The sequence below is a fragment of the Carcharodon carcharias genome, chromosome 7 (assembly GCF_017639515.1).
Source record: "Carcharodon carcharias isolate sCarCar2 chromosome 7, sCarCar2.pri, whole genome shotgun sequence".
Lineage (NCBI taxonomy): Eukaryota > Metazoa > Chordata > Chondrichthyes > Lamniformes > Lamnidae > Carcharodon > Carcharodon carcharias.
Genome location: NC_054473.1, coordinates 152,969,850 through 152,994,926, shown reverse-complemented (window position 1 = coordinate 152,994,926; position 25,077 = coordinate 152,969,850). Strand labels below are relative to the sequence as shown.

The 25,077-nt window shown below is 42.7% G+C and overlaps 1 protein-coding gene across 6 annotated transcripts in view; it reads right to left on the bottom strand.

Annotated features, from left to right (window-relative positions):
• dpy19l3 (dpy-19 like C-mannosyltransferase 3) overlaps nucleotides 1-25,077 on the bottom strand; it is a 108,620-nt gene that overhangs the window by 52,662 nt on the left and 30,881 nt on the right. For all 6 annotated transcript variants that reach the window (XM_041192436.1, XM_041192433.1, XM_041192434.1 and 3 more), the window contains 4 exons: nucleotides 20,795-20,929; nucleotides 19,355-19,486; nucleotides 7,205-7,306; nucleotides 6,487-6,560 (listed from right to left, as the gene is read on the bottom strand). In XM_041192436.1, the coding sequence (XP_041048370.1) occupies nucleotides 6,487-6,560; nucleotides 7,205-7,306; nucleotides 19,355-19,486; nucleotides 20,795-20,929 (443 nt within the window). The remainder of the gene's footprint in view (nucleotides 1-6,486; nucleotides 6,561-7,204; nucleotides 7,307-19,354; nucleotides 19,487-20,794; nucleotides 20,930-25,077) is intronic.

Sequence of the window (25,077 nt, the reverse complement as noted above, 5' to 3'; positions counted from 1 at the left end):
ATTTGGAACTGGCGGAAGCAATGAGCAGCAGAAGCCCCTAGAACCTGTTTTCAGTGCTGCAAGAAGTTCATTGATCTCTTGAGGTCAGGAAAGGTGAGTGGCATCCATCCTTCGAATGCCATTATCCATATTCTGACTTCCCCAGAGCTCTTCTGCACAGCACTCTATAGACTAATGTGCCATGCAGCTCCATTCATTTCTTTCCCTTGAGGCATCTCCTTACATTTCCATCTGAGCTGCCAATGCTCACACTCACCTCCATGTTATGATCCCCACAGAGACCATTAATGTTTAAAGATAAATTCAAACATGCAGTGTTTAAAAGAAAGAAATTAAGCCACAGTATATGTTTTTAAACAAAACAACCTTTACTGCATATAAAAGTAAAATAAAGCAAGAACAACAAACTTAGCACTATAGTGTCATGAAAATATAATAATTTTCATAATATTATTGGGATTTATTGTAAAATGGGAATAGTGGGGTCTGGGTTGTGTGTGAGTGTGTGTGTGTATGTGGGGGAGGGAGGGTGGTTGGGAGGGGGAATTAACTGAATTAAAGACAGCTGGTCTGAAGGCTTTGATGCACCAGAAGAGAAGCTAGGTTTGAAATGCTAAATAAGTAAACACGGCTGAAGTTTTAGAATGTGAGGTGTAAAGGAAAATTTACATTTTTAGATAAACCAGAGTAATTTGAATTTCAAAAGAGAGGGTGAAATGTTACAATTAGCCAGAAGAAGCCGGTGTGTTTATTTTACCCCCAAACTCACTGATAAAATTGGTACTATGAAAGATTTTTATTATTAGAAAGGTAAAGTCCAAAGACATATTGAAACAATGAAATTTGCATTCAAGGGGGAAAATATGTATAAAGGAGAGAAGGCTATGTGTAGGAGGAAGGCATTCTAAGACCTAATAAGTGTGAAAAGCCGCCAGCCTCTACGTATCAAGCTGCTGTCTATAGGAAATGATGCTAAGAGAATTCACTGTGAATATCCCTGTCCAGGGTATCGTGTGCTTTGCCTGGGTCTGTTAAAATCTGTTCTGCTTTTACTGTTGCCTTAACTGGGGTGTAACTGGGTGTCTGATTAATTAGGGGAACTAGGAGTTATCATAGTAGTAACTTGTAAACCTATGTATGTGCTTAAAATTATTTTTTAAAATTAATAAATGATTAATTTAGTTTTGTAAAAAGTCCTCTAAGACTCAGTGGACTTATTACTACTGAATTCAAGGCACCACCTTGAAATAAAAATACAAACTGCAAAACAGTTGTGGCAGTTGTTTCAAGTTTCCCTCTGGCATTTGAGCAGCTTAGCATTTACCATCCGCTGCGCCATTACAATAGTTCGTCAGGGCTTAAAATATAAATCCAACTCCCCTTTTACTTCCTAATTCCACCCAAGAGCCCTTCTATACGTTACACGATCTTGAAGATTCATTTATTTCTCCCTTTTAGAAATCATCAAGTATGCCGCAGCTCTCTGGAATACACTTTAATTTTTTCTCAGTGCTCCAGTTGTTCTCTGAGGTGCAAGATTTTATGGGGATCCTCCATTAGCTTTTGGCTAAGCCAAGTCACCTTTCCTGTCCTCAAGAGATCATTGAGCTGCACTGAAAACAAGTTGTAGGGGCTTCTGCTGCTCACTGCTTTTGCCAGTTCCAGATATACCTGCTTTTTCTAAGAAGCTGACCTCTTCCTCCCTCCATGGGAAGCAAACTTCTCTTCACTCCAGCATAACATACAGCATGACTTCTGAGATGCACCAGAGAATGGGAGGACAGCATTCTTGTGACTCACTTTAATCTTGACCTTCCTGAAGCTTGAAGAACCAATTTCTTCAAAATCCCATAAATGTGGACTTCTCAGCTGACGCTTAAACTTCACTACATTCATGTTCAGTGATTTATAAAGCAGGAACACCCCTGGTTCCTAATGGCCTCTATGCTCATTGTCTTGGTTTTGGACAGCCACAGCTCCTGACAGACTCTCCAAGGGACAGCTTCTTTTCACTATGAGGGTTCCTGTAGATTTCTTGCTCCAGATTCACACCCAGTAAATCTTCTAGCCTCTTTTCCCCTCACAAACTTTGTAACCAAACTGAACTCGAGCTCCCACCTACGTTCCACATGGTGAATCATAGGGTTAGTATTTTCTGGACTTAAGGTGCAGGCCTGGCTAACATTTATCTCTTTTGGCCCTCTTGATTCTGTGAGCTGCAAACTGCCGAAGACCACAGCTCAACTGCTTCTGCCTGCTCCCATCAGCAAAAATCCACACATGGATAAATTAAACAAAGGAACATCCCTAAAGCCCACTGCCCATCTCCATGGCAACAAGGCATATGAGGGATGTTGCAAACAAAAATGTAAATTAACTATTTTTTTAACATTCAAAAGCAAATCTTTTGATTCTGGGACCCATCTGAATGATCTGTATATCCAATGGCGTTAATGACCCTCTCCTCCAAATTTGCTGGTTCCACCCAGAAACTCCTTTGTTTACAAAGGCACTTTTAGCTTCTTTGATTTGGGAACTACATGAATAATCCAACTCCCTTGACACAACTGTAGACCTCCTGACTCTACCAAAAGCTCAAAGATGGGTCATCCATTGCATAAGTTTTTTCACTTTCAATCCTAACCTGATTAAATCAACATAGATTACCCTTTGAACTGCAACCATCCCAGGTTTGTTTATCAGTTCCTCAACCAAACATTTTGATTTATCTATATTTAACACTTTAATTCCTAAAACTATAAGTTATATCCCTAAAATACATGAATTATGGAATCAGATATTTGCAATACTCATCTTATTTTTAAATTTGCTTTTTATTTGTTTTTGGGATGCGAGTGTCACTGGTAAAGCCAGTATTTACTGCCTATCCCTAAATGCCCTTGGAGAAAGTGGTAGTGAGCCACCTTCTGGAACAGTTGCAGTCCATGCATAGTAGGTACACCAACAGCACTGATAGGGAGTAAGTTCCAGGATTTTGACCCAGTGACAGTGAAGGTTTGGCAATTCCAAGTCAGGTTGGTGTGTGACTTGGAGGGGAATTTGCAGGTGGTGGTGTTCCTATGCATCTGGTTCCCTTGTTCCTCTAGGTTGTGGATTTGGAAGGTGCTGTTGAAGGAGCCTTGGTGAATTGCTGTAGTGCATTTTGTAGATAGTACATACTGCTGCCACTGTTCATTGGCAGTGAAGGGAATAAATATTTAAGGAGGTGCAAGAGTCAATTTCATTGAGCAAGAAATTCCCACTGTGCTCTTGCCTTGTTGAACCCTGGCAAGTTCCACACAACTTAGGACTCCCATGTGTTTGTTGTTAAAACCATAATGCTGGCTTGAAGTCTGCGTTAATTGGCTCTTTACATATATAAATCATAGATCTGACATTTATATGGCGGTTTCCCAAACATCTACAAATGTGGCCTGGTAAAAGCTGGAAGCGAGTGGGATCATGTCAGATTTCAGACACAATGGTACGTTTAGGGGATTTAATCACACCAAAACCCCATGACGCACTTGAACCTGCCCCCTTTAGCAGTTAAATTTCTGCCCACATTACTGTAAGCAGCTATTAAGGTAGACACTTTATCACTTAAAAAGGGATTGGATAATGTTTCAAAAGGAGGAATATAAAGTGGTACAGGGAAAAGGCAACAAAATGGGGTTAAACAGTTCAGGTAAAGACTCAATGAACTGAATGGACAATAGAACCGCATGGGAGACTGATAACCAAGGTAAGAGCCTATGGGATCCAAGGCAATTTGGATCCAGAATTGGCTGAGTGGCAGGAAGCAGAGGGTGATGGTTGAGGGGTGTATTTGTGACTGGTTGCCTGTGTCCAGTGGGGTTCCACAGGGATCGGTGTTGGGCCCCTTGCTGTTTGTGGTATATATAAATGAGTTAGGCTTGAATGTAGAGGGTTGATCAGTAAGTTCGCGGATGACACAAAAATTGTTGGGGTGGTAAATAGTGAGGATGTCAGCCTTAGATTACAGGTGGGAATTGACAGGCTGATCAGATGGGCTGATCAGAGGCAAATAGAATTTAATCCGGATATATGTGAGGTGATGCACTTGGGCAGGATAAACAAGGCACGAGAATACATGATGAATGATAGGACCATGGGAAGTACCGAGGATCAGAGGGACCTTGGTGTGCATGTGCACCGGTCCCTTAATGTAGCGGGACAGGTAGATAAGGTGGTTAAGAAGGCATGTGGGATACTTGCCTTTATTAGTCGAGGCATAGAATATAAGAGCAAGGAGGTTATGCTGCAGCTGTATAAAACCCTGGTTAGGCCACAGCTAGAGTATTGCGTGCAGTTCTGGAATCAGCATTATAGGAAGGATGTGATTGCACTAGAGAGAGTGCAGAGGAAATTTATCAGGATGTTGCCTGGGCTGGAGAGTTTTAGTTATGAGGAGAGATTGGATAGACTGGGGTTATTTTCCCTGGAGCAGAGGAGAATGAGGGGGGACATGACTGAGGTGTATAAAATTATCAGGGGCATTGATAGGGTAGACAGGAAGGAACTTTTCCCCTTGGTGGAGGGATCACTAACCAGGGAGCATTGATTTATGGTAAGGGGCAGGAGGTTTAGAGGGGATGTGAGGAAGAATTTTTTCATCCAGAGGGTGGTGGGAATCTGGAACACACTGCCTGAAAGGGTGGTAGAGGCAGATACCCTCATAACATTTAACAAGTATTTGGATATTCACTTGTGATACCATGGCATACAAGGCTATGGGCCTAGTGCTGGAAAATGGGATTAGAATAGTTAGGTATTTGTTTGGCTGGTGTAGGTTCGATGGGCCGAAGGGCCTTTTTCTGTCCTCTAGATGTCTATGACTATGGGCAACATTTTCCCCCCACTGGGGGGGATGTGTGGGAGCGGGCATGAGCAGGCGGGTTCCCGGTTGGCACCTCCAGTTGGGGGCACACCGCCATTTTATGTGGGCGGGCCAATTAAGACCTGCCCAGTGTGACATCCGCTCGGAAGTGCTATGCAGGGGGGATTCCCTGAGCCGGGAGTGCAGTCTTTTGCGCATGAACTGAGACATGTCACCTTCTTTTATTTCAACATTTCATAAACATTTTAAAGCCCTCACAAAACCTCATCCTGCCCGTGGATGAGGTTTCATGTTTCTTCTAAAGGCCGCCTGGCCTCCTCACCTGCCTACCAATCTTGAGGTTGGACGGGCAGGTCCTTTAATTAGCTTAATTACTTTTTTAAAGGCCTTTAGTGGCCTTTGACAGTTTGGCGGGTGCACAGCTGACTAGACTGCGCGCCCGCCGAACTGAAAATCTAAATGACGCAGGGTGACGTCGGGACACACACCTGACGTCATCCTGCGTCATTTTACATGTCAACAAGCGGGCCCCGGTCCCCTGCTTGCCGACCAGAAGATGCAGTCCTATGACTCTACGAATACCTCACCCACACCCCCGTGACTTAAATGCTATGATTCTATAAAAGGAATGAATGCAGAAATTAAACAAAGAATTGCTTGACCAGTTAGATTCAACTTTCCTTACATCTCAATGACACAAGGTGGCTGACAACTTGACAAGGCAGTTAAGAAAGTATAAAAGAGATACTTGGCCATGGAAATAGAAAAGAAAGACCTGCTTTTCACGACCACTGGCACTTTACAGCCAATGAAATACTTTTGAAGTGTTGCCACTGTTGTAATGTAGGAGGACATTAAATATAAAAGCAAGGATATCATGCTAAATCTTTACAAATTTCTGGTTATACCTCAGTGGGAGTATTGTGTATAATTCCATGCACCACACTTCAGGAAGGATGTCAATTCCCTGGAGAGAGCATGGAGAAGGTTTACCAGGGTGGCACAAGGGATGACAAATTTCAGCTATGCAAAGAGATAGGAGAAGGTGGGATTGTTCTCCTTAGCGCAAAGAAGGTTGTATTCAAAATTATGCATGGTTTAGATACAGCAAGTAGGGAGAAACTATTTCCCCTGGCAAATAAGTTCTAAGATAATCAGAGGTATAGTTTTTAAATAATTGGCAAAAGAACTTGAGGGGAAATTAGGAGAAATTGTTTCAGAGGATTGTTATGACCTAAACACACTACCTGAAATAGAGTGGTGGAATCAGATTCCATAGAAACTTTTAAACACGTACTTGAAGAGGACTAATTTGGAGGGTTATGGGGATAAGGTTGGGGTGTGGAACTAAATTGTATGGCTCTTTCAAAGAGGCAGCACAGATATGATGGGCCAATTCGCTTCCTTCTGTGCTGTAAGATTCTATGATTCTACCTTGCCACAACAATCTGCTGTATGAATGTTCTGCATCAACACTATAAGCAAATATTTACCCTCAGTTTTGATTTCAGGGATGGAGGACAGATCCTCACAACTTGAGTCATTCTCCAACAATATTCTGTACAGCTTGTGAAATGTAATATAATGGACTAATATTTGAGTGATATATAAAATTAAACTTTTACCTTGTCGCCCCAAATCCAAACTTTGCTTTAAGGAATTTAAAAATGTGTTCATCGGATTCTAGCCCTAGAATTTTCTGCAACAAAAAGGGACACATTGATGAGATTATAACAGCAATTTATAGCCCTGCTATTAAATTGTTTCCATTCAGTACTGCTTCTGCCAAGAGTTACTCTTTCATTAGTTACTATCAAAGATCTTGGAATATAAATAAGTAATATATGAGAGAAGCCCTGAAGATTTAACAAGGAAAGTATATTGAAAATAACTCAACCAATATTGGCTAAAGTTGTATTAGATTTTGAAATGTGAATTCATTGAACATGTTACTTACTGATTGTTAGAAATTCATTTTCCACAAGAAAAGTTTAAGCTTCTGACAAGATTTATTAGTCACAATAAATAAATTCCAATAAACAGTTTTGATGTTTGTGAATGTTATACCTATCTATTATTTCTTGAGAAGACATAAATATAGGCTCAAATGGAATATATATACCCACCATAAACTGGTTGGATTAAATGGCTAGTTTGTGTTGTATATTCTATGTAAGTATATTGATGAGGCCAGACACTTATTTATGATCGTTTATAGATCAAAATAAACTAGAGGAAAAATGCATATTATTTCACATTACCAAAAAAAATTACATTCATTTGCAAACCACTCATTTTGTGGAGTTTCCTCAAAGAAGACTTTCAATAACTTTATTCACATACCTTACTTGTATTATTTGTTAGGACTGTTAAGCTGAATACTACAACTAAATGCAGCAATAGTTTCAAAACTCTGATAAGAAAACCGCCAGATTTTAAATTCCTCTAAAAAAAAAAGAAAGATGGCAATATTAGATTCTTCATTTCCATAAAAGTCAATCTCATCAACCATGCAGGACAATCCAGGTATTTACATGAACTATGACTATAAATATAATGCCTAGAAAGAGGATCAAAATCAAAATGCGGTCTGACAACAATTCTGAATTTCTAAAATATTCTAATGACAAGTCATACGGACTCGAAACGTTAACTGTATTCCTCTCCGCAGATGCTGTCAGACCTGCTGAGTTCTTCCAAGTATTTTTGTTTTTGTTTCTAATTTGCTTTATCATTGCGTCACACTGACATTTTTGGAGCAAATCAAAATTACTTCCATGAAGGCCCTATGTCCCTTAAAAAATTAACATATCTTCTACCAGTAATTTTTCCCCTCATGAAAACCCTAAGTTCTGTTTCCACTTGCACTTTTTCACTCACCCCAGCTGATTAAAGTGTTTCATCTGATCGATGTCATCTCCAGGCTCTGCATACCACAGGCGGTCATTAGGTGTGCACATGGAAACCCCTTTACCAAGATGCCATCAGGCACACTTCCCATTAGAAGTATATTTGTTAATTATTTCCCTTGTAATCAAGAACTTTCCAACATGTAAAACACAACTCTTCATGTTTTGGCAATTGTAAAATTACAAAGATGCCTCTTAAAATGCAAATTTGCTGCCCTGTTCTGTGGATTAGATGTACCAGGTATAAAAAAATCAATGTGATCTTTGCCTCAGGCTATATGGACAGAGTTTCAATTTTACATCTTTTTTACCCCAATTGATTTATTTTTAAGATTGTCTGGTTATTCCTGTAATATAACACTCTTCAGTGTAATCTCATGATTACATAGAAATCAAAACAATTATTTTCAATCAAATCTACGTCATTATGATTGAAACAATTTAGAACATTATGCAGGAGAAATTGGACTATGTAGCACCTGTTTTTTTTTGGTGCTTATATAGCCTCCTAACACTCAAAAATGGAATCCAAGATGTGTGCATACTTCTAATTTTGTACAACTGAACACAATGTTAAAAAAAAGATGTCCCACCATCGTTATTTAAAGAGATCATCAGGTTAGTTGCTGAATTGTTTCTTCTGGCTTCTGGGTGCAATTGCATGTTTTTGTTTTGGAGTTTTGCGATTTGTGCCCAGAGTTTGAATAGTTTACAGAGAGTGGTATGTTGATTTAAAAGCTTATGATGAAACAAGTTGCTTCCAACATTGGTGGCTTGGAATGGCTTCCTCTGAGAATTTGAGCAAGTATGGAAGAAAGAAGGGAGGCCATGCAGTTAGAACATGGAGAGGGGTGAGGGTAGAAGGGTTCCATATTCCTTACTTCTCCTCTACCACTGACTTTCACATTTTGACCTCTGACAACACAAATGTGAAAAAAAACAGAAAATGCACACCCCAATCCAATTTTATGACTTCAATCTTGGCATAATGCATACAAAAATAAACTTAATAACCCTTGTGCATTATCTTAGTGTGTGAAACCAGGAGTTTGGCTAATTAGGGAGTTTTAAGGGTCAATTTCTCTCTAAAGTGTAGTTTTTTCTTTAATTTAGTAATGAACTAAAATTACTGTTTAAGTTAAGAGGTAAGTTAAGTTTATTTCAGTCTTAAACAGGGATACACAATCTCTCTGAGAGCAGCTGTAGCTAGTTAATTAGGTGGCGAGCTTAAACTAGTTTGAGCTTTAGCACAACTTGGCTCATTTGTTTTCAGAAAGTATAAATATAGGGGTTTCTCAGTGTTGCTTGTCTGCACAGTGTGTGAATCCAGGAGTTTGGTGAAGAGGGGAACTATAAATTAAGAAAAATAAATGTAATTAACACAATAAAAATGGGGGATGGATGGTGTGTAGTGACTGCAGCATGTGGGAGCTCCTGAATGCCAATGCACTCCATGGAAACCACATCTGCAGTAAGTGTCTGCAGCTTGAGGAGTTAATGAGCTGGGGGCTGAGCTGCAGATATTGCACTGCATCAGGGTGGGGGAAAAAGTATTTGGCCTGGGCACTTTGTTACAGAAAGCAGTCACACCCCTTAGGTTGGCGTCATCTGCTTTGGTCAGTAGTTGGGGACAAGAGAATGGCTGTGAGGCAGGCAGGTGGGGGGATTGGGAGGATGGGAGTGGAGGGACCTGAGCCCTTACAGTGGGCAACAAGTTTGAGGTTTTTGCAGCTCATGTGGACAGCAGTTGGGACTGCAGTGTGGATGAGTGGGCTAGCCATGGTAATGTGGCGTGGGGCATTCAAGTGGGGGGAGTTGGGGGGAGCTGGGGAGTCTGGTGGTGGTGGTGGGGACGATGTGCTTAGGGGGTGGACACTGTTCTCAACAGCTGGGATGAAAATACAAAAGGCTGTGTTGTCTGCTCAGTGCCAGAGTTTGGGATGTCTGCTCAGGGCTGGGGGGTGGGGAACCTGCAGTGGGGGGGGGGGGACCTGCAGTGGGGGTGGGGTCCTGCAGTGGGAGGGGGGGGGGGGAAGACCTGTCGTGAGAGGGGAGGGGAGGTGGGGGAAACTGCAGTGGGAGGGGAGAGGAGGGAAGGGGGGGGGGGGAAGAACCTGCAGTTGCAGGGGGCAGAGAGAACCTGCAGTGGGAGTGGGGGAACCTGCGGCTGGGGTGGGGGGGGGGGGGTCCTGCAGTGGGAGGGGAGGGGAGGTGGGGGAAACTGCAGTGGGAGGGGAGGGGAGGGAAGTGGAGGGGAGGGGGGGGAAACCTGCAGTGGAAGGGGAGGCGGGGGGGGGGGGGGGGGGGGAGAAACCTGCAGTGGGAGTGGGGTGGGGGGGGGGGGAACCTGCAGTGGGAGCGGGGGGGGGAACCTGCAGTGGGAGGGGGGGGGAGAACCTTTTGCTATGGTCCCTGTGGTACCAATGACATAGGTAAAAGTAGGAAAGAGGTTCTGCAGGGTGTGGGAGGAGCTAGGCACAAAATTAAAAATCAGAACCTTAAAGGTAACAATCTCTGGATTATTACCTGAGCCATGTGCAAATTGGCATAGGTTAAATAGAAATAAAGAGATGAATGCATGGGAGAAGTGTGTTGCAGTTTGTGGGTCACTGGCACCAGTATTAGGGAATATGGGGGCTGTACCGTTGGGACAGACTTCATCTGAACCGTGTTGGGACCAGTGTTCTAGCAAACCGTATAACTAGGAAAGTAGAGAGGGCTTTAAACTAAATAAAGGGGGGAAGGGATCATGTTGGGAAAGATTGAGTAAATTAAAGGGAAATGAGGAGGCAACAAATCAAGATAGCAATAAAGGTAATGATAATCAGAATATGGCAGGAAGGGATAGTGATTGCAAACTTAAGAGTGTACCAGTGCATAAAGTCAGAGTTTACAAAAACAATTAAAAAAAAACTGAATTAAGGGAGCTTATTTGAATGCCCGCAGCTTTCGCAATAATATAGATGAATTGTCAGCTCAAATAGAAATTCATACACATGACCTGATAGCCATTACATAGATGTGTCTACAAGGAGACCAAAACTGGGACCTGAATATCCAAGAGTTTGTGACTTTCAGGAAGTACATGAAGCTGGGAAAAGATGGCGGGATAGCTCTGTTAATTAAAGAAGGCATTAGCATCATAATGAGAGGTGACATTAGTTCTAAAGATCAAGGTATAGAATCAGTTTGGGTGGAACAAAGAAACGGCAAGGGTCAGAACACATTGGTGGGAATTGTTTACAGGCTACCAAATAGCAGTGGTAATGTAAATCACAGTATAAATCAGGAAATTAGAGCTGTCTGTGACATGGGTAATACAGTAATCATGGGGATTTCTATATATATAATATATATATAATACATAGATTGGGTAAACCTAATTAGTACTAATATTGTGGTGGACAAATTCTTGGAATGTTTGCAAGACGATTTTTTAGAACACAATGTTGAGGAATCATGAATGGGCTATTTTAGATCTAGTATTGTGCAAAGAAAAAGGGCTAATAAATAGTATTATAAAGGAGCCTTTACAAAAGAGTGACCATGGGAAAAATTCTCCCCCGTCAGGGGGAAGTGTGGGAGCTGGCGCACCACCGATTGTTGTCCCCAATCGGGGGCGTGCCGCCATTTTACGTGGGCGGGCCAATTAAGGCCCACCAAGTGTGACGTCCGCTCTGAAGCGCTATGCGTTCCCTGTGTGGGTGGGGGCGGGGGATTCCCTTAGCCGGGAGTGTGCCCTTTCTCACATGCGCACGAAAGAGCGCACAAATCTCCCTGAGGCTCAGTGCTGCCTCAGGAACATCAGCTTGGAATTAAAATTTGTAATACAAATGATAAAAAAATTTCCCTGACATGTCCCCTCATGTGACACTGTCACATGAGTTGGGACATGTCCATAACTTTTCTTGAAACCTTAAATTAAAATTTAAATACCCTCATGAAACCTCATCCTGCCCGTGGATGAGGTTTTGGGCTCCCGGCCTGCCCGCCAACCATAAGGTTGGATGGGCAGGTCCATTAATGACTTTAATTCATTTTTCAATGGCCTCAATAGGCCGTTGACTGGTCGGCGGGTGCGCAGCTGACTTGGCTGCGCCCCCGTTGACCTGAAAATGGAAATGACGCAGGATGATTTCGGGAGTTCCACCCGACGTCATCCCACGTAATTTTATGTGTCGTGAGCAGGCCCCATCCCTGCTCGCCGACCGGAAGAACCTGCCCCATAGTGTGACAGAATTTTACATTAAGTTTGAAACTGATGCCGTTCAATCAGAAACTAGAGTCTTAAATTTAAACCAAGGAAACTATGAAGGTATGAAGGGAAAATTGACTATAGCTGGTTGGGAAACTACGTTAAAATGTATGATGGTAGACAGGCAACGGCTAACGTCTAAAGAACTAATACATAGTTTACCATAAAAATACATTCCTTTAATGCATAAAAACATACTAAGGCAAATGTTCCAACCATGGCTAACGAAATAAATCAAGGATTGTGTTAGATCTAAAGAAAAGGTGTGTAAAGTTGCCAAAAAATAAGGTAATTGGGAGCATTTTAGAATTCTGCACAGGAGGACCAAATAAAAGATTAAGAAAGGGAAAATAGAATGTGAGTAAACTAGTGAGAAACATAAAAATGGACTGTAAAAGTTTCTATAGGTATGTAAATAGGAAAAGATTAGCAAAAACAAATGTGAGTTCATTATAAGTGGAGTCAGGAGAATTTATAATGTGGAATAAGGAGCTGACAGAGAAACTAAATAAATACTTTGTGTCTGTCTTCACAGAAGAAAATACTAAAAACCTCCTAGAATAAATGGAGAATCAAGGGACCAGTGTTTAAAAAAAAGCACTAGACAAATTAATGGGACTTAAAAATAGATAAATCCACTAGACCTGATGATCTACATCCCAGAGTGTTGAAAGAGGTGGCTACAGAGATAGTAAATGCATTGGTGACCATCTTTCAAAATTCTATGGACTCTGGGATGGTTCCTGCAGATTAGAAGGTGGCAAATGTAATCCCACTATCTAAGAAGGAACGGGGAGGGAGAAAATGGGAAACTGAAGTCCTGTTAGCCTGACGTCGATAATAGGGAAAATGCTAGAATCCTTATAAAAGATGTGGTAACAGGGCACTAAGAAAATAATGATAGCACTGGGCACAGTCAACATGGATTTATAAAAGGGAAATCGTGTTTAACAAACCTGTTGGAGTTTTTTGAGGATATAACTTGCAGAATAGATAAGGGAGAACTGGTGGATGTGGTATATTTAGATTTTCAGAAAGCTTTTAATAAGGTCTCTCACGAGAGATTATAAACAAAATTAGAGCACATGGGATTAGAGGAAGTATACTGGCATGGATTGAGAACTGGTTAACAAATCAAATACGGTAGGAATAAATGGGTCATTTTTAGGTTGGCAGGCTGTGACTAGTGGGGTACCTCAAGGATCAGTGCTTTAGCCCCAGCTATTCACAATCTATATCAGTGATTTTGATTGGGGGGATTAAATGTAATATTTCCAAGCATGCAGGTGACACAAAACTAGTTGGAAGTGTGAGTTTTAAGGAGGATGCAAAGATGCTTCAAGGGGATTTGGAGAGGTTAAGCGAGTGGGCAAAAATTTGGCAAATGAAATATAACGTGGAGAAACGTGAGGTTATCCACTTTGGTAGGAAAAACAGAAATACAGAGTATTTCTTAAATGGTGAGAGGCTGGGATGTGTTGAACTTCAAAGGGACTTGGGTATCCTTGTTCATGAGTCACTGAAAGATAACATGCAGGTACGGCAAACAATTAAGAAGGCAAACGGTATGTTGGCCTTTATTGCAAGAGGATTTGAGAATAGGAGTAAAGATGTCTTACTGCAACTACATAGAGACTTGGCAAGACCTCACCTGGAGTATCGTGTGCAGTTTTGGGCTCCTTACCTAAGCAGAGGTATACTTGCCATAGTGGGAATGCAACAAAGGTTCACTAAATTAATTCCTGGGATGGAAGGATTGTCCTATGAGGAGCGATTAAATAGATTGGGTCTAAATTCTCAAGAGTTTAGAAGAATGAGAGGTGATGTCATTCAAACATGCAAAATTCTTACAGGATTCGACAGGGTAGATGCAGGAAGGATGTTTCCCTTGGTTGCAGGGGGGTCTAGAACCAAGGGACACAGTCGCAGAATAAAGGACAGGTCACTTAGGATTAAGACGGGGAGGAATTTCTTCACACCGAGGGTGGTGAATCTTCCGATTTCTCTACCCCAGAGGGCTGTGGAGGCTCAGTCATTGAGCATGTTCAAGACTGAGATCGATAGGTTTCTAGGTATTAAAAATATCAAGGGATATGAGCATAGTGTAGGAAAAAGGTGTTGATGCAGACCAGCCATGATTTCACTGAATAGTGGAGCAGTTTCAAAGGGCTGAATGGCCTACTCCTGCTTCTATTTCTTATGTTTTTATGTCTTCTATGTGTCCTTGTCTCCCCTAGTGCTCTGTTGAGGGGCTTCCCCAGTGGCTGCAGCAATGGTGGTAAAAGGCTGCTGACCTCCAAATTAGGAGACTGCAGATGGCTTTGGAGGTTGACCTTGAGCAGCTTTGACTCTAGGAGGCCCATCATCAGACTGCAACGTCTTGGTCTGGGCTGGCTGGCCAACAGCCAACAGTAAGGGCACTAACAGAGTGGCAGAGGTGTTATTTACACCTATCAGCTTTCTTCTGTATCCTGGCCTATTGATATCCTCACCTGATTTTTCTGCAGCAGAACCAGTGTGCAACCTTGCTTTCCAACTAGTTGGCATCTGCATGATTCTCTCCTCCTGCCCTGACTCCTGTTTACTTGTGCCTGGATTTTTGATTGACAAGGGAGTCCAGGATAAAGGGGGTCGGGGCAGACAGGGATGAGAAGTTCAGGTCACAAACAGATCACCAATGATCTTATCAAATGGTGGAGCAGGTTCAAGTCCGAATGGCCTACTCTAATTCTTGTGTTAGTCTCTTCCCACTCTCCCCTCCTCTCCCTTGCCTCAGAAATATACGCAGTTGTCAGCGTCTGAGCTGGGGGCTGGGAGCTTAAGATCGAATGACATTGCCATTTAATCTTCACTGTCTCCTTCCTCTTTCGTCACTGACTGGGAAGGTTTCAGTTCTTGGGTTTCTAAAATGAAAAAGAGATGAATTGGGTTATGTTGAGGGGAGAGGAGAAAGTAAAAAGTGCTTGCTTACACTATCTACAACTCAAGCTTTGGGAGAGAATGTAAAATGAGAGATAAGTGGGATGAGAGAGGGAGTCATCAACCTGAAGAACTCCACAGATGCTGTCTGACCTGCTGAATATTTCCGGCATTTTCTGCTTTTATATGAAAGAGGGTTACATATGGAGATATCCTCATCATTGATCTCTTTGGCCCTGCCAGAGGACATTGCTACTGTGACGTTCCTTCCCAGGGTGGTCAGCACAATTTCCTTGATGGGGTTAAAATATGCAGATGCACTTATTTTCCTGCAGTTCCATTCTGTTACCTGCTGTGATGTGCTACATTTTACGGCAAGAAAAAGAGATGTGTGCCAGTGAGTGTCCTGCAATATGTTTGAATGATGTGGCTGTCATGGTGGAATAGCTGCCAGTATGTGCAAACTCTGAGTTGTGGGTATGTGGCTTGTAACAGTGCTAAGTGTGTGAGGATGTGGCAAACCACATTGAATACTAATTGATAGAGAATGTTGGTAGCTGGGTGATGGAAATGTAGAGAACTGAGCAGTGGATGGGGCTCATATGCAGTTGGTACAATGTGCTATTTGAAGATTAATTCACTCACCTCGATAAGTCATGTCAGGCCATTAAATTTCTTCCTGTACTACATCCCTGTTCTTGCAGCAACATTCCTGGCATTGAGCTCCGCTAGTACTTGTTCCCACCGTTTCCTGAGCATGTATCTGGATGGCACCCTGCCCCTTGTGACATCTCTCCTTGTTTTCACCTCTCCCACTAAGATCCCCAGCCCAGCACAGTGGTATTGTGGCTGTACTCGTAATCCAGAGACCCAGGATGATGCTCTGAGGTCCTGGGTTTGAATCCCACCATGGCAGATGATGAAATGTGAATTCAATTAAAATCTGGAATTAAAAGTCTAATGATGACCATGAAACCATCGTCGATTGTCGTAAAAACCCATCTGGTTCACTAATGTCCTTTAGGGAAAGGAAATCTGCCACCCTTACCTGGTCTTGCAGCAATGTGGTTGACTCTTAACTGCCCTCTGAAAAAGTCTAGCAAGCCACTCAGTTGTATCGAACTGCTAAAAAGCCTCAAAAGAATTAAACCGGACAGACGACCCGACATTGACCTTGGCACTGGAAACGACAACAGTAAACTCAGCCCTGTCGATCCTGCAAAGTCCTCCTTACTAACATCTGGGGGCTTGTGCCAAAATTGGGAGAGCTGTCTCACAGACTAGTCAAGCAACAGCCTGACATAGTCATCCTCATGGAATCATACCTTATAGACAATGTCCCAGACATCACCATCACCATCCCTGGGTCTATCCTGGGACAGCAGAGGTGGCGGCACAGTGGTATACAGTAAGGAGGGAGATGCCGTAGGAGTCCTCAACTTCGACTCCGGACCACATGAAGTTTCATGGCATCAGATCAAACAGGGGCAAGGAAACTTCCTGCTGATTACCACGTACTGAACTCCCCCTTCATCAGATGAATCAGTACCCCTTCATGTTAAACACCACTTGGAGGAAGCACTGAAGGTGACAAGGGCACAGAATGTACTCTGGGTGAGGACATCAATGTCCATCACCAAGAGTGGCTCAGTAGCTCCACCACTGACCAAGTTGATTGAATCCTAAAGGACATAGCTTCTAAACTGGGTCTGTGGCAGGTGGTGAGGGAACCAACAAGAGGGAATAACATACTTGACCTCATTCTCACCAACCCATCTGCCGCAGATGCATCTGTCCATGACAATGACCACTGCACAGTCCTTGTGGAAACTAAGTACCATCTTCACATTGAGGATACCCTCCATCGTGTTGTGTGGCATGACCACCATGCTAAATGGGATAGATTTCAAACAGATCTAGCAACTCATGAGGCTCTGTGGGTCATCGAGCAGCAGCAGAATTATACTCAACCACAATCTGTAACCTCATGGCCCAGCATATCCCCCACTCTATCATCACTGTCAAGCCAGGGGATCAACCCTGGTTCAATGGAGAGTGCAAGAGGGCATGCCAGGAGCAGCACCAGGCATTCCAAACAATGAAGTGTCAACCTGGTGAAGCTACAACACAGGACTACTTGCCTGCCAAACAGCATAACCAGCAAGTGATATACAGATCTAAGCGATCCCACAACCAACGGATCAGCTCTAAGCTGTGCAGTCCTGCCACATCCAGCCGTGAATGGTGGTAGACAATTAAACCAACACATTGGAGGGGAAGGCTCCACAAATATTCCTGTCCTAAATGATGGGGGAGCCCAGCACATCAGTGCAAAAGATAAGGCTGAAGCATTTACTACAATCTTCAGCCAAGTGGATGATCCATCTTGGTCTCCTCCAGAGGTCCCCAGCATCGCAGATGCCAGTCTTCAGCCAATTCGATTCATTCCACATGATATCAAGAAATGGCTGAAGGCACTCGATACTGCAAAGGCTATGGGCCCTGACATTATTCTAGTAATAGTACTAAAGGCTTGTGCTCCAGAACTTGCCGTGCCCCTAGCCAAGCTGTTCCAGTTCAGCAACAATATTGGCATCTACCCGGCTTTGTGGAAAATTGCCCAGGTATGTCCTGTACACAAAAAGCAAGAAAAATCCAACCAGGCCAATTACCGCTCCATCAGCCTACTCTTGATCATCAGTAAAGTGATGGAAGGGGTCATCAACAGGCTATAAAGTGGTGCTTGCTCAGCAATAACCTGTTCACTGACGCTCAATTTGGGTTCTGCCAGGACCACTCAACTCCTGACCTCATTACAGCCTTGGTTCAAACATGGTCAAAAGAGCTGAACTCCAGAGATGAGCTGAGAGTGACTGCCCATGACATCAAGGCTGTATTTGATCGAGTGTAAAATCAAGGAGCCCTAGCAAAAATGGAGTCAATGGGAATTAGGGGGAAAACTCTCCACTTGTTGGAGTCATACCTAGCACAAAGGAAGATGGTTGTGGATGTTGGAGAACAATCATCTCAGTTCCAGGTCATCACTGCAGGAGTTTCTCAGGGTACTATCCTAAGCCCAGCCATCTTCAGCTGCTGCATCAATGACCTTCCTGCCATCATAAGGTCAGGAGTGGGGATGTTCACTGATGATTGCACAATGTTCAGCAGTATTCGTGATTCCTCAGATACTGAAGCAGTCCATGTCCAAATGAAGCAAGACCGAAACACAATCCAGCCTTGAGCTGATAAGTGACAAGTAACATTCATGCCACACAAATACCAGGCAATGACCATCTTCAACAAGAGACAATCTAACCATCACCCCTTGACATTCAATGGCATTACCATCGCTGAATCCCCCTCTGTCAACATCCTGGGGGTTACCATTGATCAGAAATTGAACTGGACTAAATACTGTGGCCAGAAGAGCAGGTCAGAGGCTAGGAATCCTGTGGCGAGTAACTCACCTCCTGACTCTCCAAAGCCTGTCCACAATCTACAAGGCACAAGTCAGGAGTGTGATTGAATACTCTCCTCTTGCCTGGATGAGTGCATCTCCAATAACACTCAAGAAGCTTGACACCATCCAGGACAAAGCAGCCCATTTGATTGGCACCCTTCCACAAACATTCACTCCCTCCACTACCAACGTACAGTAGCAGCAGTGTGTACCATCTATAAGATGCACTTCAGAAACTCAGCACCTTCCAAACCCACGACCACTACCAACCAGAAGGACAAGGGTTGCAGACACATGGGAACACCTCCACCTGGAAGTTTTCCTCCAAGCCACTCACCATCCTGACCTGGAAATATATTGCCATTCCTTCACTGTTGCTTCGTCAAAATCCTGACACTCCCTCCCTAACAGCACCCTGTGTGTACCTACACCACAGGGACTGCAGCGATTCAAGAAGGCATGTTGTCACCACCTTCTCAAGGGCAGTTAGGGATGGGCATTAAATAATGGCTTGGACAGCAAAGTCGCATTCCCTTGAATGAATAAAAAAACTACTCCCTCACATTGAGCCATTGCTCAGGTCATCACATAGACTGACATTTGAAAACACTCCTACCACTTATTGCAGTCACGATGTGCCTCCCTTTTAAGTGGTGCCTTTAAATAGCACTAGCCGCTCATGATATCAGGCTGCATGCAGCCAATGACCAGTGTGGATAGTGTTTGCTGCAAAAAGCAATCATATAAAAGAGCAGGCAGCAGCAATTTAAACATATTGCCTGCAACACAACGAACAGGCATGGGTAACAAGACCCCCACACATTTTCTGCAGTCAACAAATTTCTCCTCATATAATCTTTATAACTTAAGATATTTCTTATCTGAAATTCAAAAAAGTAGGGTCATAACTATAAAGATTTTAAGTTTGCATATATTATTGTCATTACTACCTGCAAGTGCCGTACTACCAAAGCAGACAGAATGAAACTTAGAACCAATGACCCCAGGAGCATAGAGTTGTTAAACTGCAGGATCCAGACAAGAAGTAAAGAAGCAACATGTACGAAATATAGTGATGTAACCTGCAAAAGAAGAGATATGTCATCACTGAATCATTCTAGAAACACAATCCACAAAAAGTGAACCATGCAATTAAAATTCCTCATACAAAAATAATTTCCTTAATACTAAAAATACAAAATAAATGCAAACCAGTCTGACCTTCTGACCTTTGCTTAGACTCCACACTAAGATTTTGAAAGAAATAACAATGCTTTCAGTATGTTCTTCCATATGTTAAAAACAGACATTTAAGTGGGCCCTTTTCAAAGGAAAATTTAGAAACTACACGGATGTCGCACCAGTGATCTACTTTACAATGACATTCAGCCTTTCTCCTCATTTGTTTTACTTTAAGCAGTGACTAGCCAATGATTTTCAGAAGTGCCTGACAAGCTAATTTTAAGGTAAATACATATCTTCCCAAGCAGTAAAATAATCAGCTATTTTTAATTCAAAGCTCAGCAAAGATCTGGCTTTGAAATAAATTTGGTGTGCTTTAATAGTACTTTTAAAGCATTAAATTAAACTAAATGCAAGTGATGGCCGCAAGTTTCCTGAAGTAGGAGAATTAGGATTGGGAAAAAATCAGATAAACAATGTCACCTTCTCGTTACACAAGTTAGATAGGAGATCTAGGATATATTTACCAAATCACACAGGATTTGCTGCTATTTACTCAGTTTTCCCACTTCCCCAATGATTTAGTCTCCTGCATCCACATTAAATTTGGGAGTTCAGCATTTGAGGCATTTCTGCCTGATTGCCTAGTGGGGCTTTCTCAAGTGAAGTGGACAATTTTACTGACCAGTTTATCCTTTCTTCCCCTAAGACTAAATCAATTTAAAAATAGATATCATGATGGAATTCAGACTAGTATACTCATAACATCATTGTAAAGCTAATATCTTTTGCAAAGCCATTAAGCATTCCCATTGAAGAGGTTTACTAAAACCAAGGATCCTATACTGAAACTGATTAGATTTTCCCCCTTGTGAAACCTAGAGCTACTTACAGATATCTTCTTTCTGCACTCATGCTGCCCGCCCACCACCACCCCCTCTGTCTTTAAAATTTTATATATATCCTTTCAGTGTCCACACATTGCACAGCAATCTCTGCCCAAGTACTGCAACACTCTGAAATAAGGTTGTTGGATTAACCTGCGATCTTCTCAGCTGCATTCATCACCTCTAACAATCCAGCTGAGACTAGTACTTTGCAAGTTTAGTGAATCCATATTTTATTCTGTGATACAGCATGTGCTGCATTTCCCATGTAATCTCATACACACATATCAGGTTTACTGCACAGTATTAACTGCATATTACCTTTGATGCAGGCACCATATCTAAACAGTCCAAGGTAAAGAAAACCAGGGCTTGTATTAATAAAATAAACTGGTTAAACTGCCAGGTAATGCAGAAAAGGAATGTTGATGCCATGATCAATGTGAACGACCACCACTTAAAATAAAAGAAAAAAATAAACAAATTAAGTACAAGTCATAAACTAGGAAGTATACCTGTTTTTAAGTGCTTGTGCTTTAACCTTCTTTAGTGATTCCACTCTTTTCGTTAGTCAAATTGCCATCAGAAAAGGCAGAATCGAATAGCCTGAATGCATTAGGTGCGAAATCTGTCTACACAGTTGGGAAAGTTCAATCCTTAACTTCCAGTTACAGCAGCAAACTATGCATATACTAATGATTAATATTAGAGTTTAATTCTGTAACTGCATTTTCCCTCTTTTTCTTGGAGGCTTTATTTGACAAAGTAGATCACAAGATAAACAACAAAACTGTCATACTATGTTTTTAGTTGTGCCATTGCTGAAAAAGTACTAGTAAATCTTTGCACATTGCTACTAATTTTATTGCAGAATATATTTTATTTTTGTATTATGAAAAGCACCCAAAAATGCTAGAGTCACAGGATCATAAGACATAGGGGCAGGAGAGGCCACTCGGCCCCTTGAGCCTGTCCACCATTTAATAAGATCATGGCTGATCTCATTCTGACCTTAACTCCACTTTGCTGCCTGCCTCCCCATAACCTCAACACTCTTGTTGACCAAAAATTGGAATATATTCAAGGCTGAGTTAGACAATGATCCAGTCTCCAGTGCTCTCAGAGGAAGAGAGTTCCAGAAACTAAAGACCCTCAGAGAAAAAATCTCTCTTCCTCCTCAGTCTTAAATGAGAGACTCCTTATTTTGAAACTGTGTCTCCCCAGTTCTAGATTCCCCCTCGAGGAGAAATGACCTCTTAGCATCTATCCTGTCAAGCTCTCTCAGAATCTTATATATTTCAATAAGATCACCTCTCATTCTTCAAAACTCCAATGGGTATAGGCCCAACCTGTTCAACTTTTCCTCATAAGACAACACCTTTATCCCAGGAGTCAATCTAGTGACCCTTCTCTGAACCTCTTCCAATGCAAGCAAATCTCACCTTAAGTAAAGAGACCAAAAATATACACAATACTCTAGGTGTAATCACACCTATGTTCTGTACAGTTGTAACAAGACATCCCTACTTTTATACTCCAACCCCTTGCAATAAAGGTCAAAAGTCTATATGTCTTTCTGATTATTTGCTGCACCTGCATGCTAACCTTTTGTGATTCATGTATAAGGGCACCCAGATCCCTCTGTACCATAGCATTCTGCAGTCTCACTCCATTTAAATAATATTCTACTTTTCTATTCTTCCTGCCAACTTCAAAAATGGACAACTTCACATTTTCCCATATTATAATTAATCTGCTAAATTTTTGCCTGCTCACTTGACCTATCTATATCCCTTTGCAGACACTTTAAATCCAGCTCACAACTTGCTTTCCTACCTATCTTTGTACTGTCAGCAAGTTTCACTACAATACAATTGGTCCCTTCATCCAAGTCATTCATATAGATCATAAAAATAGTTGGGGGCCCAGCACTGATCCGTGGGACTCCACTTGTTGCAGTTTGACAAGGTGAAAATTACCCATTTATTCCATCTGTTTCCTGTTAATTAGCCAATCCCCTATCCATGCTAATATATCACCCCCAACATGATAATCTCTTATCTTGCGTAGTAACCATTTATGTGACGCCTTATCGGGTGCCTTTTGGAAATCCAAATACACTCATTTACTGGTTTCCCTTTATCCACCCTGCTTGTTATATACTCAAAAAACTCCAATTAATCTGTCAAACATGGATTCTCTTTCACAAAACCATTTTGATTCCTCATGATTTTTTAAATGCCCAGCTATTACATCCTCATAATAATGGATTCTAGCATTTTCCCCAAATGACAGGCGTTAGGCTAACTGGCCCATAGTTTTCTGCGTCCCTCCTTATAGGAATATAGGAGTTACATTTGCGGTTTTTCAATCTGTCGGGACGTGTACAGAATCTAGGGAATTTTGTAAGATTACAAACAATACATCCACTATCTCTGCAGCCACTTCTTTTAAGATGTTTCCCATTATCAATTCCCCAGTCCCATTTTGTCCAACCTTTTTGTGTGGGGAGGGGGAGCACATTTCAATTTTTCTCACTATTCGAGTGTGAAAGGGTGAGAGTCTGCATGTCCAGGTCATTCCCTATCTGGGTGCTCACTCACTCACCCTCAGTCCCTGTGAGAGTGGGTGAAAGTGCCTAGAGTGTTGGGGTAACCGGGAGTGAGCCAGTCACACTCTTCCCTCTGTCTCACCATCCTCCCCCCCTCTCTCTCACATACACACACACACACTCACCTTCTGTCTCTCTCACACACATATCCTCACCTCTCTCTCACACACACTCGCCCCCTCTCTTTCACGCACGTGAACAAACTCGCCCTCACCCTCTCTCACACAAACGTACTCACTCATGTGCAGCCGTACTCCCCATCGCACACGCGTGCAGCCACCCTCATCCTCTTTCTCTCACGCATGTACCCTCACCCTCTTTCTCTCACGCAAGCGCTCTCATCCTTTCTCTCACACACTCACCGCCCCCCTTTCTCTCACACACACATTCACCCCCTCTACTTCTCTCTGTCAGATACACACACGCTCCCCCTCTCTCTTAGACAACCAACACACCCTCACTCACCAACACACCCTCACTCATCAACACACCCTCACTCACCCACCCCCCTCTCAGCCATCCTGACTGACCCACCCTCACTAACAGACCCACTGACCCATGCACCCTCACTCACACTCGCTTAACCTTACTCATCAAATCAGCTGTGGGGACAGGGGAGGTGGGATGTGAGCAGAAGAGTCATCTGGAGAAAGGCCTGAGGCCTGGAGCCGCCCAAAACTGGGGAGCACCGAGGGCTGATTGAATGAGCCAGGAGCTGGAGGAATGTGGGGAGAGCCGAGGAATGTGCCCGGAGCTGGGGGAACGTGGGGAGAATTGCAGAATGCGGCCGGAGCCACGCCAGAGCACTGTAAGCTGCGGGGGTGGGTGGGAAGCATGGTGAGCTAAGGCCTTGTACACTCCAGGGTTGCCAGTGTTCACTGTTCCTCCAATCACAGCCTGTTTCTCTTCCATGTTCACTGCCAATAGGCTCACTATTGAACCTATAAGCAGCAAACGTGGGAGCGAAATAGGTTATAATTGGAGGAGAGGTCCCCTGCAGAAATCTTCAAACTCACTGACTCACTACTGGCATTTTCAACAAACACTCCGGGGGCCACATGGAGGAGCTACAGGGGTCGCAATGGCCCAGGTTGGACAAGCCTGTGCTAAAAGGACCAAATCTTTTCCCTTTTTATATACTTGAAGTTTTTACTGTCCATTTTTATATTTCTTGCTAATTTGCCCTCATACTCTAATTTCTCCCTCTTTATTTTTTTTAAATTCATCCTTTGCTGGTTTCTAAAACTTTCCCAATCTTCTGCCTTACCACTAACCTTCACAACATTGTATGTATTTTCTTTCAATTTGACACAATCCTTAACTTCCTTAGTTAGTCACGGATGGTGCATCCTTCTCATAGAGTATTTCTTTCTCAATGGAATATGTCATTTTTGAGAGTTATTTGTTGAAGGTAACATTTGCGCCTTACAAGTGCCAGGCAATGACCATCTCCAACAAGAGAAAATCTAACCATTTCCCCATGACCTACTCGTCGCTGAATCCCTCCCCCAGTATCAACATCCCGGGGGTTACCATTGGCCACAAAATGAACTGGACCAGCCATATAAATACTGTGGGCACAGGAACAGGTCAGAGGCTGGGAATTCTGTGATAAGTAACTCACCTCCCAACTCCCCAAAGCTTGTCCACTTGACAAGGAACAAGTCAGGAGTGTGATGGAGTACTCTCCACTTGTCTGGATGTGTGCAGTCCCAACACACTCAAGAAGGTCGATGCCATCCAGGACAAAACAGCTTGCTTGATTGGTACCTCATCCACCAACTTGAACATTCACTCCCTCCACCACTGACCCATAGTGCCATCAATGTGTACTATCTACAAGATGCATTGCAGCAACTCACCAAGGCTCCTTCGCCAGCACCTTCCAAACCTATGAACTCTACCACCTAATAGGACAAGGACAGCACTGCCTATAAGTTCCCCTCCAAGCCACATACCATCCTGACTTGGAACTATATTACTGTTCCATCAC